Source organism: Ictalurus punctatus, chromosome 20 (assembly GCF_001660625.3).
Source record: "Ictalurus punctatus breed USDA103 chromosome 20, Coco_2.0, whole genome shotgun sequence".
Lineage (NCBI taxonomy): Eukaryota > Metazoa > Chordata > Actinopteri > Siluriformes > Ictaluridae > Ictalurus > Ictalurus punctatus.
This window is the reverse complement of record NC_030435.2, coordinates 22,713,873-22,734,505: the sequence shown is the minus strand read 5'-3', so window position 1 is coordinate 22,734,505 and position 20,633 is coordinate 22,713,873. Positions and strand designations below refer to the sequence as shown.

At 42.3% G+C, this 20,633-nt stretch overlaps 2 protein-coding genes across 4 annotated transcripts; both read right to left on the bottom strand.

Annotated features, from left to right (window-relative positions):
• Window positions 1-1,165: 1,165 nt before the first annotated feature.
• mb21d2 (Mab-21 domain containing 2) lies at window positions 1,166-10,693 on the bottom strand. The gene is made up of 2 exons (XM_017496032.3): window positions 8,101-10,693; window positions 1,166-4,711 (listed from the first exon to the last, which is right to left on the bottom strand). Exons 1-2 carry the CDS (start codon window positions 8,465-8,467, stop codon window positions 3,441-3,443), a joined length of 1,638 nt encoding a protein of 545 aa, XP_017351521.2. The 5' UTR covers window positions 8,468-10,693; the 3' UTR covers window positions 1,166-3,440.
• Window positions 10,694-10,952: 259 nt separating this feature from the next.
• On the bottom strand, window positions 10,953-20,177 carry crfb16 (cytokine receptor family member B16). Of its 3 annotated transcripts, XM_017496039.3 has the most exons (7): window positions 19,912-20,169; window positions 17,532-17,655; window positions 13,943-14,127; window positions 13,149-13,273; window positions 12,866-13,007; window positions 11,874-12,019; window positions 10,954-11,639 (listed from the first exon to the last, which is right to left on the bottom strand). In XM_017496039.3, the coding sequence occupies exons 1-7, from the start codon at window positions 19,973-19,975 to the stop codon at window positions 11,499-11,501; spliced, it is 927 nt and encodes a 308-aa protein (XP_017351528.1). In that variant the 5' UTR covers window positions 19,976-20,169; the 3' UTR covers window positions 10,954-11,498. The 3 variants fall into 3 exon arrangements, with proteins under 3 accessions (XP_017351529.1, XP_017351528.1, XP_017351527.1); XM_017496040.3 differs by lacking the exon at window positions 11,874-12,019 and having other exon boundaries at window positions 10,953-11,639; window positions 19,912-20,174; XM_017496038.3 differs by having other exon boundaries at window positions 11,497-12,019; window positions 19,912-20,177.
• Between the last annotated feature and the right edge of the window lie 456 nt (window positions 20,178-20,633).

Sequence of the window (20,633 nt, the reverse complement as noted above, 5' to 3'; positions counted from 1 at the left end):
CTGCACTGGATTTCTAATTAATGTGAGGTTTCAGAACAAGAAAAGAACTGCTCACTTCTCACAGGAACCAACCAACACGCTCTCACCGCCGTCTCTAAACATATTTAATGTGTCCCAGAGTGGAGTTTTCCTTTAAATATGGTGTCTTGGCTTGTTGGCTGTCGTTTCTCTTCCCATCATCACCTAATTGGTCATACACTCCCTACAGAGCTATCCCTCCCTGCAACATGCTCATCATGCTGATAATCTCCAAGTCGGTTTGAAGAAGAAACACAATAAAAGATGTTATCTAGCAGCCTCATCGATCAACGCCAGTAATAGCAAAGGCAGCAGTATGCAGGGACGATGGAATAACGGCTTGCGTTACACAGGCAGTTTAAAAAAAGAACCGAATACAGTTATAAGATGCGCTTCGAGCCGAAATTAAACGTCCAAGGCCGTTCCGAACATAAAGAGCCACCGGAGACGGTTCTGAAACAACCTTAGTGACTTCGAACAATTGTGTTTACAAGGTCTTGACCAACGCTTGTGGTTCTGTTCGGCGACAAAAAAAGAGACGTCTTCGTACCGCGGAAAATACCACGAAATATCGTGATATATATTCAAGTCTATAATCGCTCATCCTTAATATATAGATGCTTAATTATTTTTTTTTTAAAAAGTGAATCTTTGAACACTGAAATAAAACTACTTTGATTTCACGGAGGTTAATTCAGAGCAAAGGACTGCGGATGTTACTTGCTGTCTTAATGGGGACCAGATGTCCCCACAAGGATCATTATATCTGATAGGTTTGACCTTATGGGGACATTCGGCTTTGAAAGAAGCTGCAGCTTTAATCTAAGCACTAAAGAGTTTCCTTTTGGTTACTGAGGTTAAGGTTAGGGTTATGTTTAGGTCAGAAAAAAGAATCATTAGCTCCATTAATAATGATGTCAACGGAAGGTCCTGAAAAGGATAACAAGACAAATGTGTATGTGTGTATGTGTGTGTGTATATCATTATTTTATAGACCAAAGGTCAGCAATATTACATCAGAAAAAATGCCGAGTCAGGAGTGTAAGTAGTGTATGGTTAAACAATGCTACAGTGTCATGAAATCTCTCGAGAATATAATTGTGTGTGTGTGTGTGTGTGCGTGAGACAGAGAGAAAATACAAAGCACTTGCATTATTATATGCCCTGTTAAGCAAGTTTATTACCTTTCCATAATTTGCACATCAACGCACAGTGAAACCTACGCAAAAATCTCCGACTCCTCCAAACCTGCACGTTCTGATGTTTTGTTCGACAGCAAGCGCATGAGTGATGTCGGGAAAACGAGACTATTAATAAATAATAGATTAGGAAGTGAAGTGTTCATCCGAGAACGATTCCAAATAAACAGGAATCGAAATAGAGGTAAGGATAACGGTGTTAAGATGCTTGGTCCCATAATAATGCGTCAGTGAATTCTAGCTCTAACGTTTTCATGGATAAATGCAAACAGGAAATAGTCAAAGGTGGTGAAAAAGCGACAAGTCCCTATTGTTATTGTCGTTACAATAGTATAAGGGCTGTCTGAAATAGGGTTTGAGAAGTTTCGTTCGTTAGCCATGGTTAAAATGATGCAAGCAGTAGCAGCTCAGCCATAGGGGCAGGTCAACAAATATGAATCTTCGTAAAGTTCCATACATTTTAAAACTCACTGAAATATTAACTGTGTCTTTTGACTGTCAAACGATTTTAAACGAATGCTACTATTTGAAAGATGCAAGCTTATGTTCCATTAATTAGGAGCGCGATCGAGGTGTAGCATGCTCACTGCCCACTTCCGTTCTATAGAGTTTATTATTGCACCTAGTGGTCAAAAATGGGAACTGCAACATCACTAATAATGGCCCATTGGGGAAAGAATCACGCTGCCCCATGCACCAACCAGGACAGTTTATGACAGGGTTGCCAGGGTTGCGCAGAAATACTCTACTGCTGCCAAGATCGTGTTTTATTTCCACAAACAAGAACTATTTCTATTGTAACATTTATTGCAAAGGTAGAGGGTGTGTCTCGATCAGCTCCCTCGTTCAGTAATCAGGGTACCGATCAGAGAGTCGGCCATTTTAAGGGCTGTCTCAATCGCAAAGTCCTCACTATGTTCTCACCGCGTTCCCTTACCGGAAATGACGTCATGTTTCCCGAAGCCTCAGCTCGGGAAAAAAAAAAAAAAATAGAGGATGAAGTCTCCGGAAACTTCCGTCTACAAATGTAAGTAGCTCATCATCGTTGTGTCTCTCAAACGATCATGAAAAGACTTTTAAATATTTTAAATCTACAGTCACGAGCTGCTGCTGGTTGCAAGAAAGTGCAGGTTCCAGTCATTTCTGTGCAAAATTAAAAGACATATTTTGTTCACAACATCAAAGACATTCATATACACAATCCTGTTTTTTTCCCCCCACTTCTTTTTTTTTTTTTTTTTTTTTTTACAAGCGATACAATACCGGCGACCTATAATTTCGCTTGGAGAGCTGTCGTAGTACAAACGTACCCTCTTCAAATTGCTCTCTTTTGGATGAATGATACATTTGTTATAATGATATATGATATGCACGTTTTGATTGATTACAATGGTTAGCCATAGCCGTTGAAATGTTTTGTTTGTTTTTTTTTTAAAAATGAAATTTCATACATTTTTGATAGCAGCGATGCTTTGGGATCTTACACAGCCGACCAAATATTAAACTTGCATTCTTCTGACTGGAAAAAAAAAAAAACAAACAAACAAACAAAAAAACAAACAAAAAACAGCATATATAAAAGCCTCTTACTGTAATTGTACTTTTCATTAATTGCACTTAAAGTTGTATTTTGAGTGTTCTCCATTAGCCAGATATAAAAAAAAAATCATAAAATGTTGGCCATCTTTTTTGACATACCATCGTTTCGAAACCAGATGTTTTTTGTACATTGTTCATCCATAAAAGAAACACAAAAGGTTGAACATGATAGAAAGCATATGTAGGACTAGCTAGGAAACACAGGAATCTGATTCGTTATTCGTTAGTCTCTAGACTTCTCCAGTATATTCACGATCACGGATGACGTTTTTACGGTATTTCCAGATGTTGCAGCAATTGCTGGCCTGAACGTGTCAAAAAAAAAAAAAAAAAAAAAAAAAAAAAAAAAAGACGGACTTTTCGTATATGACGCGTTAGGCTGTGCAGCACTTTTGCATGTCCAAGTACACCTCAGAAAAGAGAAGAATTTTTTTTTACTAAGAGTTCTCTATTCCCAGAAGGCTTTGGGATGCTGCTTGGACCCCATTTTCAGTCCACATTTCTCCCAGAGAACATTCTCCAACACCACACCACACTGGACATAGGATCGCTGTGTAATGGACAGGTTTACTTCAACACCGTGTAACACGCTTCACCTGACTGTACGGAAGAGTTCCTTGGTTCTTAGAAGAACTTATCGTCGATGCGGAAGTGTGGACGTGAGACATCATCCGGGTTGATGAACACCGAGATGGACTTCCCTGGGTTCTCGGTGACCAGTTGTTGGAGTTTTTTGGCTAGTCGGTCATCGGGTTGTTGGTGATCGGACGAGGAAGCGTCGGTTTGCGGTGAAGGCAGACCAGAGGAACTTCCACGCCTCTGCATTTCTTGCGTCAAACGGTTAGCACTCTTAGCTTGCTCGATGGTAGCGCGAAGGTGTTCGGCCGGGTCAGAGCGCACCAGCGCGAGTTTGCGGGCGTGAAACATCGCCGTCTCGTCGCACAAGTGCTCCAACATGTTGCACTGTGGGATGAAATAATTGGGGCAGCTCTTGTTGACAAGGCAGTGCTGCAGGTCATCGATGAGACCCAGCAAAAAGTGGGCAGCAAAGTCTTCTTGTGCCAAGTAGTTTGCTGGCAGGCGGTCACAGGCCCACAGCATTATGCTGCGCAAGTGGTAGGGGCCAACAACCATAGGTTGAGCAAGCATCTTGACAATAATAGCCTTACAGGCTTGGTATGCCTGCATGAGGCCTGGTGAGATGCACTTCTTTAGCTGAACCTCACTGCGGGCGAAGGATAGCCGCCATTCGTTTTCCCTTCGACCGGAAACCGAGCAAGCGGGAAGCAGGTAGAAACCACTTATGACCTCCTCCTCTGTGATCTTCCCATCCCAGAAGTGGTTCTCCATCAGCCAGCTTTGAGCGACCGCAGGCCAACCTTTGAACGACACCACCGGTACAATGTCATACAGCATACGGCTGCTTCCCACACCAAGGATCATCGAGAGAAGTGTGTTGTGGCGCTCCACCCGTTCCACCCTCGGCATTCCTCGCTGCGGCTTGCGCTGTACCTCGGCCAGCACCAGCGCCACCGCTTCCTGGAACCAGTCGGCCACCAGGGTGGGTGAGAAGAAGTAGTTAGTGGTGCCGTTTATGTGGTCTGCCATCATGCAGCAGTCCCTCCAGCGTGTAATGGTGCCTTCGTCGAATAACCGCAGGCTGAGCCAGGAGTGGCCCAGTGCCGAGTGACGCATGTCCAGCGTGACGGGCTGGTTGCGGTCGTGCAACTTCAGTGCAGGGACCAGCAAAGTGAAGGCCATGTCGTAGTCTGAGCCACGGTTATACACTCCCAGTTCATCCAGATCCATGTCCACGACGCCATCACGAACTCCACCCGACAAAAGCAGGTACTCGTTAGCAACCGGCAACTTCTGGTCCAGCTTCTGCACCATGCCTGAGAGGGGTTCGATGGAGAATGGAGAAAGAGAAAAGGAAAGAATTCAAATGTTAACAAGGCTGTAATGAACATAAAAGCCCCGCATACTTTTCTACACTTCAATCCACCCCCTTAGTGGCAAGTCCTAGCACCACGCTCCAAAAAAGTAAAAGCGCTCGCTTTCTCTAGCATCTGTTTCCAGAGAATCAATACAAGGACCTGAAAGAGAACACCGGTGCTGGGAAAATGCAGCCAATCAATATGGAATGAACCTAGAGTCATCTACAGTGGTCTGCATCGAAAAGGGCGTGGATTCTACGTAGCATCCACAAGAGACGGTTCAAGTATACAGTGCAGTGCTACTAGATGGCTACAGGGCATAGGGATGTCTTCAAACATCCGACGAGACTGTTTGGGACAAAGACCTTGGTGTCCACTGACAGTCATATAGTCTATTAATAGACTTAATATTCGATTCGAGTCCTTTTCCATTCCTGTCTCTGCCCTACGACTTTCCTACTGCTCGGAACTCACGACAAGGTTCACGCACGACATCTACACCACATCTTTCACCTGGAGAGGTCACAGACGAAATGCACCTGATCCCTAACTCCCACTCCCTCACGAGACTAACACGAGCGCTGTCCATCATGTGACTTTATCAAGATGGAGCCTGAGCAACGGGTGGTTATTTGTGCACCATTTTGTATAGAAACACCAAATGGTTGACCGTTCTGCAAAGAGAACAGACGGTATAGCGATATTTAATATTTCTGCTTCACCAGGAATCATGTCGTTTAATTTGTGCTGTTCCTTGGGTATGCCAAATGCGTTCTTATAGAAGCTATATTATTGTTCAATATCATTATTCAGCCTAAGAGCTAATCATACAGTACTCGGACCTAAGAATGGCGTTGATTGAACGATTGAGCAGATCTGCAAGTGGCTGGAGTAAAACGACTCCCCCTATAGGACAAAGGTAGCACTGCATCCTCAAGTCTCCACAACAGTACTGTATGTTGCCAAGTGCTCTATAAAATGTTATTGATCCTTATTGCAATTGCGTTTTCATGTGGTGGGTTAAAAGGTTTACCGAGATAATGTCTGAAACATACAGGAAGGAATAAAGTACAGCATTTCCACTGGGTGTTACATTGAGACCTTCACACTCTGAATCGGTGATTTTATAAGATAATAAGCTACTATAACGTCCTAAAGGGACAGTCTGGCCTTTAGCAGAGCTTTCAGCTTTCGAAGAACGTCAAGGTTTAAACACACACACACACACACACGTGTGAAAACGTCTTTCAGAGTTGTCAAAAGAGAATTATTTATTTCCAATGGGAAAACCCCTTGATCCGTTCACTCGGCATTCCTCCCCCGTTGATCCTCTTTCAAATTCTTCCTCGCCAAAGAGTTTTTAAAAAAAAAGCCGGCATCACTTTTGTTCCGCGTCTTTGATTTAAACACGCCGGCAGCCAATCAGAGCGCCAGCTGTCTGAATTGAGTCGTGGTGAATGGTTAAGATTGAGAGTGTGGGAACAGTGTCCATCTGTGTGCGAGTGTGTGTGTGTGTGTGTGTGTGTGTGTGTGTGTGTGTGTGTATGGGAGAATGGGAAAGAGGGAGCTGTAGATCACTTGCGCATCAGAGCACATGAGGTTCCCACAGATGGCTCCATGCCGTCACGCTCCTTCCTGCCTGGGCTGGAGACCAAAAAACACAGCAACATAGGCCTATTGAGTTGCCACTGAAAATAGCCACAGCAATGAAGGTGTCAGTAGTCAATCATGTGCACCGGGAACGTCTCGAATCGCCGCTCATCCTGGTTTACAGCTTTACCGAGTCGATACGCTGCGTGAGACTGGAGGATATTTTCTCGATAAACGATACGTAGCAGGTTATTTCGTTTCGCTGAGGTCTTTACTATAGTAACGGCTTAATCGCAGGGACTTGTATGGTGGCGTGGTGAAGTTCTTTTAGGAGATGTTTACATGTATACATATATACGGAAGGAGTCTCCAGGACGTTTCGGGAACGAACTTGTCTCGCAGACGTTCCAGAACACCACGTGTATCTATAAACAGTTCGATAGCGCGGTGTGTCGAGTATTTTCATACAACAGCACAGTCCGTCTTGTGTTACTCCTCACGTAAAGCGCATCCGTGTCGGTATTGTTATGGAGTATTTACAAATCAAATTCATCGACGCAGAAAATAAATAAATAATAAAACGGTCAAGAATTCGTCATCCACCGTGACGCCCTTACGTCCCGTAACACGCCGTTACGTCCCGACGCCACGCCGTCTGACGTTCGTCTCCGTTATGGTACCGTATACAGTTTTGGGTGTTTTATTTCACGGAGGCTTGGAGCGCGGTTAATTATTTATCGTGCTATACGTGCAAATAGACGACCGCTTGAAACCAAATCTACTGACAGACCGAAAACTGTCCTCAAATGATGCTTTCTGCAACAGGTAGGCTGTGAACAGGGCAAACAAAACCACTCCTGTTTCCAACCACGTTCCTCTCGTACACATTTCTGCATGTTATGGCCAAACTCCATTTCTGTTGCTAACCAACCCTGCATTAAAATTCACCTGCAATCCTTTCGAGAGTAATAAACCATCCTGTACAATCGATCTGCAACAGCCGGGACGGGCCGTGTCCCAAACCACATGCTCTACTGTATCAGACGCGGTACTATTTTGACATAGTGTTTAGTGTTGCAGTACGCGATTTGAGAAGCAGCCTTAGTCACGCTGCGTTTGGAGCGACAGGAAATCACAGCAACACGTCTCACACCAACCCGGAGGTCCTGTTGTCACTGGGTTTTAACCGATAGACAAATAAATAGTTTGTTTTGTTTTTTTTTTAACTAAGAGATCTGGTTTCTTAACCTCTTCATATTCTTATAGGTGAATGAATGTTGCTTGAATGTCCCAGTAATATGAATTATACACGGTCAAACCTATCCAGACAGAAGGTGAGAGAGAGAGATAGAGAGAGGGGGGGGGGGGGGGGGTCAACATGTAGAAATAAACATTTATAGTATATAATCCTTTATAATCATCAACAGATTATGAGAAAGTGGAATGATGCATTTAGGCATGCATTTTTGGAAAGGGGTGAAATTCATTCACAAAAATCCGACTGTAGATTCTAGATTAGAAGAATGATGCAGCATACAGTGATGCAACAATCTGGTGTATATGCAAATATGCAAATTAGAGTGTCAATAAAATATTCAAATTTGCACGCGCGCATGCAAATGATGCTGTTGATTCACACACCGGAAAGCCTCGCCTATTAGGGAGCATCAGATAGTCACCCGAGCACTTAGAGTGAAATATTTACACCCGTTTTATTTTAGTTTGGTTTATTTTAAACGCTAAATCCTTCCTCTCACCGAGCATGGAGAAGATGAAGTCCTTGGCCGTGTGGATCTCCAGCGCGCGCTGGTCGTCGTACTCGCGCTGGTCGTGTTTGCTGAATTCCTGAATGAGTCGGTTCAGTTCGTCCATTCTGGTTCCGGACCTGAAATCGAGCTCGGGCGCGCAGACGAGCCGGTTGTTGATGGTGTAGTTGGCCGCAGCGGTCGGGCTGCTGCTGCTGCTCGCTGATCCGCTCCGGCCGCTCAGCACAGGCGCCGCCATCTTCACCATAGAAACAGCAGGCCGCCGCTCCGGTGCCTCCTCTTCATTCACCGCGCGCGATCCGCGCCCTGCCCCGAGCCGGAGCACACTGCGCATGCGCAACAGCCTGCCTGCTGACATCACCGCGAGAACATTTGATTACAATAACAACAGCAGCAGCAGTAGTAATTTTACATTTTGGGGGGAAATTATCTCATTTATAAACATAACAACAACAAAAAAAGAGAACTTTTTCTTTTGGAAGCTGGTTTTCTGATTTGTTTTCTGAGAGTGACGTGTAATAATAATCATCTTAGCCCTGGTTTACACTGTTACTATAGAAACGATAAGGCATTAATATACAAGCACGTTAATATAAGCCTGTGATTTGCAGCTGCACTATTGTCAGAGGTGCTGTTCTAGAGCATTAATCAACACCTTCTGACCAATCAGAATGCAGAATCCAGCAGCGCTGTGGTGTGAATATTAACAATTAAACTCGTGGATATTTGTATCTTTTTTTATTTATTTATTTTTGTCTTAAGGTTTTATTTGTTTATGTCTGTGGTGGCGCAAAGTTTAAAGGCTCTGGGTTACTGATCGGAAGGTCGGGGGTCACGCCCCAGCACTGCCAAGCTGTTACTGTTGGGCCCTTGAGCAAGGCCCTTAATCCTCTCTGCTCCAGGGGGCGCTGTATCATGGCCGACCCTGCGCCCTGACTCCGGCTTCCTAACATGCTGGGCTATCCGAAGAAAAGAATTTGACTGTGCTCTAATGTATACGTGACTAAGAAAGACTCGTTATCATCGTATGTATGGAAGTCTGTTTCTGCCACAGAGAAAAATTTTATAATGTAATTGCGACTTTTATGTGATGTAAATTGGGACTTTATAGCGCACAATTCTGACTCGGGTTTAAATCTCGCAATTCTGCCATTTTTTTCCCCCCTACAATTGCGAGTTCACATCACACAGTTTTGACTTTATTTCTCGCAATTACAACATTACGATCTCGCAATTCAGACTTTTTTTTTTTTTTACTCGCAATTTAGACTCGCTTCAGGTAAAGAGCGCGCGTAAGCGTCTGGTTCTCCTTCTCTTGACTAGCTAAAGAGTGTTGTTCTTATTGTATATAGCATATTTAAAGAGAATGATTTATGCATTCTTTGTGACTCACTAAAGGTCAAGTGGACGTCTAAACTGCGAGGAAAAGAGTCAGAATTGCGAGACGTGAACTCGTAATTGCGAGAAAGTCAAAATCGTGCGACATGAACGCACAATTGCGAGATGAAAATTCCGAGTTATGCGAAATAACCTTATTCCTTTTCTCCGTGGTGGAAACGGGCTTCCGTTAAGGTTATGTTCAATATTTTTTAAAATCTATTTTTAGATTTCATTTGTTAATAAGATCATGATTCGTCTTGTAGACTTGTCGCTTTAAACCGTTTGTCGGAGATTTCCCTGAAACACCTGGAAGGAATGAACGGGAGAGAAACTTTTACAATCAAGGTTGTTGAAACAGTTGTGGCATTGAGGGAACACGTTAATAAAACCGTGTTTGCTGTACTCCAGGCTCTGAAAGCACTCGTTGCCTTGGATACAGCGGGTCGTCTTTTAGGATGGAAGGTGTTTGACCATGCAGCTCGTCTTGGAGGAGCCGCATTCAGAATGTGAGCGTCTCATTACTCTTCATACTGCACATATTGTATTACCTGACTCTGAACCCGGCCCTCCAGCCCTGAGAGGAAACGCATCGATTTTTCCACACTGTAGTTACCTCATAATGTCAGCCAGTTCCTTACTCGATTAGATCACCGTTGCTCTGTCTCGTCTAATCTCTTAATACACACGTTTCTTTTTTGTTCTCCCCGTCTCCCTCATTCTTCTTCTTCGCTCCATTCTTCTGCATCCGTCCGTCTCAAGTGGTATATCGCTTACAGTCATGACCTGATCTGGAGGACATTGGTGAAGACATCAGTGTTGTTTTGGCACGAGTCGGGCAATGGTGTGACAGTTACAGCGCCCCCTCTGGTGGACGTACCAGGGTGTAGCTTCTTCTACACTGTCTCAGATCGAGCACGTTTCAATGTTCCGAGACTGGTGCGTCTTCTAAGTGGAGGATACTTTTATTAGAGAAATGTTTGGCCAACATTTATGGCTAGCCCTTTCACATTTATGATTTTTGCTACAGCGAGATGAGAGACACCTGAAAGCTACGCTGAACAAAAGATCAGTACAAATGGCAGTAAAATTCGCCCTTCTGAAAAGACAAATCACGTAAGGAGAAAGGTCACTGGATGTGAAAGATACGTATTCACGTCTTTGTTTTGTTTTGTCAATCGAACACAAGAAGGTGAGACTGTTGTCTCTTTGGACAACAAATTAGCTAGCTAATGTTACCCTTACATTCTCTCTCTCTCTCTCTCTCTCTCTCTCTCTCTCTCTCTCTCTCTCTCTCTCTCTCTCTCTCTCTCTCTCCACACCTTTATGATATCTTGCGGCTTTTCACTTATATATTTTTGTTTCGATTTCGTGTTGATGCTTTCGTTGGTTGTAGTGTTGTATGTGGATGTGTTTCTCAGCGTAACATGATTATACCTCTTATGAAATACCTCTTAATAAAAACAACAAAACAACGATTTTAATTTATATTGTATATTTAAAGCACAAGGACACTTCAAAACAGACAAAGCAATCCGATAAACTACACCAACAAACAACACAAACACACCCCTAAAAAATGACAACTTGGTCAAACGAATTTATGTTTCATTAATGAAATGTAACGGGTAATTTTCGCTCCCTCGGCTCTCGGCCGCGATCGGCCGTGGCATCGTCAGGATTCGCGGTCACGATCTCCGCTCGGGAAGAACTGGAAATCTTTTGTGTAAAAATCTCTGCCTCAAACCACGTTCGGTGCTTCAGTGACGTCACCAGATGATGCATAGCAATAAATACACGTTACATCATCACGGAATGTCATTTTTTCCTGAATCGGTTCAATGAATCGATTCAGTAAACAGATCCAGTAAACAGTTCCTTCGGAGTAGCGTCATCACAGATGACGATGTTGAAATCATGGCTTATTATTTCATGAACGTTGAACTACTGGTTCCTTCGTGGTTTTCACATTGAGCAGGTTCGTGGCGTCACTCTCGTGGACTCATCTCATCTCATCCCCTCTCGTCGTCGCACGTCGCCTTCATCTCCGACGTTCTGTGCTGCTCTTCTGATGGGTCGAGCAGTAAAACGGAGTGCGTCGGCTCCAGCAGGACCTTGGAGGAAAATATCGGGACGCTTTTTGGCCAGCCAATCTAAAGAGCACGAGAACAACAACAACAACAACATACAATTGTTCGGTTAGAATCTAACCCATCACAACAAGTTTAACCCTAACCCTTACCCGTCCCTGAGCACAAATGAAGAATGCTGTGTCGAAAAATAGCATACTTATTTACTACTATACTATTAAAAAGGACTTTGTAATGGAAACAGTGGCGTATTTTTTGCACATAAACCTTCAAAAATAAAAAAACAGATCTACTCACCAGCGCGTTAGGCAGTGGCTCTTTATTATGCATGGATTTCCGCAGCCAGAGGCTAAAACGCGGTGTTATCAACCCCAGAATCAAAGCCACGGCGAGGGTTAATGCCACAGCGACGCCCACATACAGAGGTATGAGCCGCAAAGGCTCTGGGGGGGAGGAGCAAGGTGTTCAGTTCAATCACACCAAGATAACCTGTTATCATAATCACAATACATCCCTAGACCTTCTTGTTTCTTTTGGTCTTTCACAGTTTTCTCCAACACCGTAGCCCTGTAACATAACTAATAGGGTTATATTAAACCTGTGAATGAGGTCACTACAGTAAGACCGCGTTCTCAGCGACTTGTGTGACACTGCGCATAAACTACGACGAATAATAAAGCAATTAAAAAAAAAAAAAACATATAATCGTCGACGTGGCGGAGTTTTCATTAATGGAAGGAGTCTCCAGTGTCAGCGCTTTGTAACAGTCGCAGGAAAGTCTTCAGGACAGAGGAGTTTACACTTTGCAGTTTCTCTTTAACATGGCAAGCTGCATTATTTCCTCTTAAGAGAGAGAGAGAGAGAGAAGGAGAGGGAGAGAAAAGAGGTTGGTGTAAGAACGACTGTTTATAGCTGCTGTAACGTAAGCGAGAACAGGGACTAACTCGTTCCACGGCGTCAGATGTAACTTTAAACAGTTCAAAAATGTCCCGCTTGGCGAATCTCTGCGGTATACGAGGCGAAACGTTTCCCAGGCCGTGCTGTTATGAAAGCGTGGTCCGTCGTGCGTTATTCCTTACGTAACAGGCAATATACCGAGTCGAACCCAAGCCCTAAAACTTATCGTAGAGAGCTCATGGAGATGTTTTTCCTCTCACTTTATTAACGATCGTACCACGCACACTGCTGTTCAATTCTGGATTTTGACTGGTCAGAAGGTGTTGAAGCAGTTCCTGTTACAGCAGCTCTGACAGACGTTATTTATCAATGAAGAATAAAATAAAACTCACCCTGGATAAGGACGCAGTGTGTATCCGTGCTCGTGGTCTTGTTGATGATGTCCAGGATAGCGTCCGCTTTCAGACAGTATGTTCCGCCGCCCAGCCAGGCATCGTGATGGGATTTCTTATCCGTTATCTCCTTACTGATGGCCTGGAAATAAGATGGATGAGCAGCGGTTTGTTAGTATAACCAGAATCTGTCAAAATAAAAATAAATAAACCAAGGAAGTCCGTTTTTACTTGTACTATTCCGACAGTAAGACGTTGCGGAGTCAAGAAGTTCGCTTCTTACCTTATGCTCGTCCCCTTTCTTCCAAATATGAAGGTTTATGCTGATGTGCTTCTGGAGCTCGCTGAAGTTCACTTCGATTTGGCGTCCTCTCGGAGTCACGTCCATGTTCGGGACAAGCAGCACAGCTGAGCGATGGGAGAAAACAAGAGGTCGCAAGGTCGAACGGAGCACTTTTCTTTCTTCCAGCTCTGCTTTATGACTACTTGACTAAGGAATTTTAAAACATGAAATCAAAAATACGACAGGGCGTGCTGTTATAGGGATGGTGTGACGAAGCAGAGTTACTCTTACCAGCCTGAGGTCCTAAAACAGCACCCCCTGAAGTCTCAATTTAACATCATACTTTCTTGAAATAAATCTATTTAGTTGCGGGATGTCCACAAAACCTTTTTTTTCCCCCCCTTTCTTAAAGTTAATAAGACGAAAGAAATCGCAGCTTGTTGCAACACACCGACACTGGAGACTCCTTCCCTAGAACGTTAAATAAACTTCTCCTTAAAGGAAACTTCTAAACACATTCAATCTAAACACATCCCCGAATCGCTTCACGTGGAGCGTCTTCCTGTGAACGAGCTGTTACTATAGCAACAATAGCGTATTACAACGAAGGCATTAATATGAACCTGATTTCCCTACGGTCAAAGCTGCCGTTATTATAGTATATTATATTAGAACTTAATCGACACCTTCGGACCAATCAGAATTGAGAATTCGGCATCTCTGTGGTATAATACGGATCGTTCATTGTCCGCGTCATCGCTCCGCGTCTTATCTAAGGTAGCGTAACGCCTCACTGTCTCTGCGGTTGAAGGTGTTCGGGAGCTGAGTCCACAACGTCGAGTCGTCGCATCGCGCTGCGACCCTGATGTTGTAATCGGAGTCCGAGCTCAGGGCGAGGGTCAGGTCACACTCGGTCTGGACGATCTCGTAGCAGGAATGTTCGATCAGCCAGCTGTCGTTCTGCATGTATTCAAACTCCCTGCACAAGAAAACAAACAAAGCCATGAGGTCACGCCTATCAGGAGCAACTCATTTCTCCAGTGATAACAAAAGGCCTGTATAATTACATCCATTAATTCACTTTTTTTCAAAATGGACGTACTTAAGAAACGCGATTGATGAGCGACACGCCTGCGTCACACTTGTCACTCAATGGTATTCCAAACATTTATCATAACATAAGATAATAGATGAAACAGCTTCTAAACGGTTTATTACACTCGGCTGCAGAGCGTAACGACGTACGTGCGTTATTCTTGTAAATAAATCCTTCCAGTGCTTTCGCACCTCGTATTCCTTTTGTGAGTGAAATCTCCGTTTTTAAATGGAGGTGACGTTAACGATGTGCTATGTGACTGCAAGCATTCGATGATTAATAAATGAGCACGTATACTGTGCACTGGGCGTTTTTCCCCTCCCCGACCAAATTCCTCACAAACTGCTCGATCAGGTTTAGCGACAGTGACGTCAGAATCCGCCAAAACAAACACCAAACACACGGAAAATAACACAAACTAGTCGATCGATTGAGATTTTATTATATAGCTGCTAAACCCCGATACGTTGAATATTAGGAACGCAAGCTATAATGATGAAAGAATTCAGATGTGTGATCGTGATGTGTATAGCCTGGCCTTTTCATAATTGAATTCAGTCGACTGGTTTAGATTTCTTATTACTACTTGTAGTACTTTCCAGAGATTAATGGTGAAAAGACGACTGAAACGGTATCGAATATTGTCCCGGATATGTGATTTTAAAATTCATTCATAATTGCTTCATTAATGTGCTTTACTATGAATTTTTAAAGTTTAAAGCACTCTGGGATTTTGGACTCGAATTGAAAAATGCTGAGTAAATAATTATAAAGAAGTAAAAAAAAATTAAATAAATAAATAAATAAATAAATAAAGTAAATAACTACTAAAAATAAATTAGTAGTAGTAGCATTTACTTTTTTGAAAAATAGTTTCTTTCCAAATATATACTGTGATCTTGTGTATAGCAGAAAATTTTAAAATAATAAATAAATATATATGCATATATATATATTTATATGTATATATATGTATATATATATATATAAATATATATGCATATATATATTTATATGTATATATATGTGTGTATATATATATATATATATATATATATATATATATATATATATGTAATAATTTTTTTATTTTAACAAATGCTATACATTTCCTGTTGTATTGTTGTATATCTGATTTAAGTTACAATATTTTTCTTCTTAGGTTTGAAATTTTCTTAAATACACAAATGCCGCGTGAACACAAAATCGTGTTGTTTTTTATTTGTTTGTTTTTGCAACAAAAAAAAAACAACACATCAATATATATCATCAAAACGATGTGAACCTTCCCCACCCCCCACCCCCCCACCGAACATTGCCTAATCTATCTTCCTATCAAAACCACGTTGGTTAAGGAGCCAGTCGAACAGACAGTCGGTTTGCCTAAAGACGTCCGACACGTCGCTAGCCGAGCGTGAATTTCTCACACGGTCACCGTCACCCTTTGATCAAGTTGTTGGATGAAAATGAAGTCGAAAAAACACAGAGAAACCTCTTCTTTTGTCCCTTCTAGGAAACAAGCGCATGTCACTAGGGAATGTTTTAGAATTGAGCGCAGGTCTGCTCCTCAGGGTGGAGCGATCTGGTAAGTTCAGTTTTACATTGTAGTAGTTAATATCATTAGGGACATTAAACTCCACCCTTGGACAGCCGGTTTCTGTTTCATGGCATGTTTTTCATGCCATCAGGAGAGAGGTTTCGTGCATTTATGACTGCGAGCGCGTTTTTTTAAACAGCCAAACGTATTCGTGTGTATAAATTCGCTCGAAATAATAATATAACATCGCACAATTTTAAGAAGTAACACATTATATATGGTTTAATTACTTGTGAAAGCATTATTACTATGTAATATAGTAACAGACCTAAAGAACACTGTATAGACCATATAGGTCACCTAAACGACATCTACACTTTAGCCATGGGAAGGTCCATCCGTCCATCCATCCATCCTCTATACCGCTTATCCTTTTCAGGGTCACGGGGAACCTGGAGTCTATCCCAGGGAGCATCGGGCACAAGGCGGGGTACACCCTGGACGGGGTGCCAGTCCATCGCAGGGCACACTCACATACACACTCATTCATACACTACGGACACTTTGGACACGCCGATCAGCCTACCGTGCATGTCTTTGGACTGGTGGAGGAAACCGGAGTACCCGGAGGAAACCCCCGCAGCACGGGGAGAACAGATCATAAGATCATAATAATGTATAAATTGTATATTTCTAAACTTGAGGAATAAAACCCTTTGCCGTTACAAGCAACTAATCAACAGCGGTGTGGCGTGATGAAGCGGAGATACTCTTACCACAGCAACGTCGATTATTATCCTATAGCACCACATCACAAAGCGTTTCATTTCTCCTATACAACAGCAATTTGCTAAGAATTACCTTTTTTAAAAAAAAAAAATTGATATTGAGGAATGACACGTTGTACTTTCTATCCATTTATAGTTACATTTAATGTTGTGGAACGGCTGCAAAATAAGTTTCTGTTGTCACTTGTGTTACAACAGTTACCTCTGATTGGTACAGAGTGCTGACACTGACACTGGAGACTCCTTCCTTGAATGTTCAGTAAACTAATAAATAGTGAGAATGTTTATAGAAACCATAGAAACGATAGTGTATTAGAATATAAACCTGCACTAGAGCTGCACTATTGTAGGAGCTGCTGTTATAGAAAATTAATCAACACCTCTTCTGACCAATCAGAATCTGGCATTCAGCAATGCTGTGGTAATAAACTGTAATGTGAAAACGTCATTCATTTATTTCTTTATTTATTTGAAATCAAAGCAGTACCCAATGATAAGCGTTTACCATTTTAAATAAATAAATAAATACATACATAAATAAAACTCCTTATTTAAGGATATTTTTTGTACTTTTACTTACTGAGTCAAATCACATATGCAGGGATGATTATAGTTTATTTTTGAACCTCGCAATGTCAGCAAATGCAATTAATTTGTCCGTATAAAGTATTTATTTTGCTAAGATAAGTAACTACCTTTACATTTATTCGAGTCTGACTTTTGCATACTCTGTACAACACCGTTGAAGGCGTAAGAAGTCTCAACACATTATAGCGCGTTCATTTTATTTTATTTTTAGTAGCCTGCTTGATATCTTTTTAACCTAAGCTTGCACAGTAATTGTTAACTATCTCTAAGTATCATAAGCTGATCCCCTGATTCAGAAAGCTCCTACAGAGTCTGGTGTGAACTTAAATAATAATAATAATAATAATAAGTAAATAATAGTTGTGTTTTCTCACCCCTGATACTGTACCGTGTAGTTGACAGTACAGCAGGCTTCCTGCAGAGGGCGCCACTTCAGGGTGTGCATCATGTTCTCCGACTGGATCGAGATGTTCAGTGATTCGGGGAACAGAGCGGCATCTGCAGACGGCAGGTGTCGAGATCGTTAGCTTCTTAACTTTATATACACTGTCCATATATGTACCTTTTTCTCCGTTGTTGTGTTACCATTGCATACTACAGCAGCTGATACAGTCGGAAATTGACATTAATCAAATGTTGATCTTTTAAACGCTAATAAGAATTAATGTCATGTCTACATCGATGCCTGCCTCCATTGAGACTACAAATTGCAAGCTTTTCCTCTCCATAGAGTTTGTAATTCATCCAAATAGCCCATGATTCTGGGCTCCATTTGCACAATCCTGAGATCTCGTCATCAACGAGAGGAATTCTAGCAAGTTCCCACTAACTCACGCATCACTCGCACAGTCACAATCACCTCCAGAATGGAGGCCAAGTTTGCATTCTGCTTTTATTTACGTTTTACAACTTTTTTTGAAATCGGGGTTGTAAACTTCAGTCAATTTTGTCTGGCACCTACTTTCCTTGTAGCTCTTTGGAAATCTCTAGTCCCTGTGGATGAGAGCGCCCCAGCCAAAGCTTCATCTCTGGACCTTCAAAGACAGCCCACTTACAAAGTCAGAGCCGAACTCAATTCCAGATGTTGTAGAAGCACGGGCGGATACCTTCTGAAACCTGTAGTCCCGGCTTCTGGAGGAGGGATCACCAGCCAATTCTTTACCACCGACTCAGCCAGCTTACTCTGAGCCATACTCCAATTCCAAACGTTGTGGATGCAGGGTCACGTATTTAATCAATAGGGAAACGTATGGCCCTGAAGAACGCTTCCAGCACAAGATGTCCTTACCCGCATTCTGATCAGGAAATTCCATATCCGTCGCCCTGAACGTCTCGCATCGTGCAGACCTCAGCAATCATCCCAGGATCTAGGTCTGCTTCCAAAGCGACCTCTTTTGATTATCCCCTTGTCCGTTTGGTTTTGCTGAATTAACTGCACTAAACCCTGCATTGGCATCCAAGCCTGAGCATTTCTAAACATAGTAAGCGAATATTCAAATACAACGCCGTAAGTATGAATAATGATTAATAATTATGAAGCCCTACATGGGATTGACACTTTCCACCACATGACTAAAAAAAAAAAAAAAAAATGTGTTTACAGTTTCACTGGAATGAATCACACGTGACGGCGTAGATCTGACTCACTGAATCGGGTTATTATAGATGCAGATTGCCCATGACAAAGAATCGGTTTCCATTTGAGTGATTTCAGTGAGGAGGTAAAAGGAGATCTTTCGAACAGGCTTTTATTGATTTCTTTATATCTGGTGTGTATGCTTTAATTTAGGGAGATGGTTTTATACCCAAAGTATCATTGAAGCACAACACATCGGGGACAAGGCGGGGTACACCCTGGACAGGGTGCCAATCCATCGCAGGGCACAATCACATACACACTCACACACCCGTTCATACACTACGGACACTTTAGACACGCTGATCAACCTACTATGCATGTCTTTGGACTGGGGGAGGAAGCAGGAGTACCCGGAGGAAACCCCCGCAGCACGGGGAGAACATGCGAACTCCGCACACACACAGGGCCACCGTGGGAATCGAACCCCCGACCCTGGAGGCGTGAGGCCAGAGTAAAAAAACGATTTTAATTTTAGTCTTCAGACATATTTGTTAATGGCAGGATTTGCATGTGCAAAAATGATCTGATATTTATTTATTTATTTATTTATTTATTTATTATTCAAAACTGTTGAGTTCCTTCTCAGTCCCTTTTCAGCAGGGGTATATAAAGCAAGTAAAAAATAAAAAAAAATTTAATAATGTGTATCCAGATAACCAAAAAAAACGAGAAGAATGAATGATACATGAATGTTACACAAAATGCGATTTTTGTTTTGTCGCAAGGTAATAATTTTTTATTTTTTTTAAACCTTTTATCTTAGATGTGTTATGAAACTGGGGTATCATTTTCACCCCGAAAACATCGGGATGTAAACATTTGCCTTCAGTTATGTCTTTTTCTTTCTATCGATTTGGTTTGTTTTTTTTTTTTTGTTTTTGTTTTTTTACTTTGCATAAAACTGGAGAAGTCATTATAATTTGCATTCTCGGTTGAATTTGGGGAAAGCACTTGAAGCTCCCCGTAGCTGATCAGCCGAGACGTTCGGTCTGAATCGTGCTCCTAAAACGAATAACACGCTCACGTTCTTGTCCATCCTTCACTCATTTATCAACGTACCAAGGCTCTGGAGTTTACCTACAGCATTTGGACTTTTGAATTATTTTTGAACTTACGGCTGAGAGTGGCGATGAAGAACGCGGAGGTCACAGTCTTGAGCAAGCTCCTCGTCTGGAACATAACCTCCAAACCCTCTCAGTGGTCGCAGCGAAGAAAAATTAAAGTTCCACCATAAATCCAGAACATCCAGCAGAATGTGTGTGTGTCGTCTGTCTGAAAGAGATTTCTGACAGGAGGAATTCGTGTCTGTCTGTGTGTGTGTGTGTGTGTGCGTGTGTGTGTGTGTGTGTGTGAGGTGAAGAAATATCTTGAGGTGTATTTTGGTGGAATTTAAAGGTGAAGTCATTAAGCTGCTCACCTGCATGACCTGTTTATAAGCCCCGCCCACTGTTTCAACTCTGATTAATGAGAGACAAAATGAGCTTGTGTTTTGGCCTGGAGCGGTCTGAGAGGCGCTGAGTAAAACCATAAACCTGTCAGTACTGGCGGTCGGGAACGTTACAGGATTTAAAGGAATGTGAAAGAATTTTTTTCTTGAGGTGTCAGAGGTCTCTATTTTCATTTACAGCTGACACCCTTATCCAGAGCAGCTTACATTTATCTCGTTATTTTTTTATACATACAACTGAGCAGTTGAGGGTTAAGGCTCTTGCTCAAGGGCCCAGCCATGGCAGCTTGATGGTGCTGGGATTTGAACTCATAACCTTCTAAGTAGTAGTCTTAACCCCTGAGCTACCACTGCCACTGGAATCAGTCCCAGTCCCAGTAAAGGAGGCGT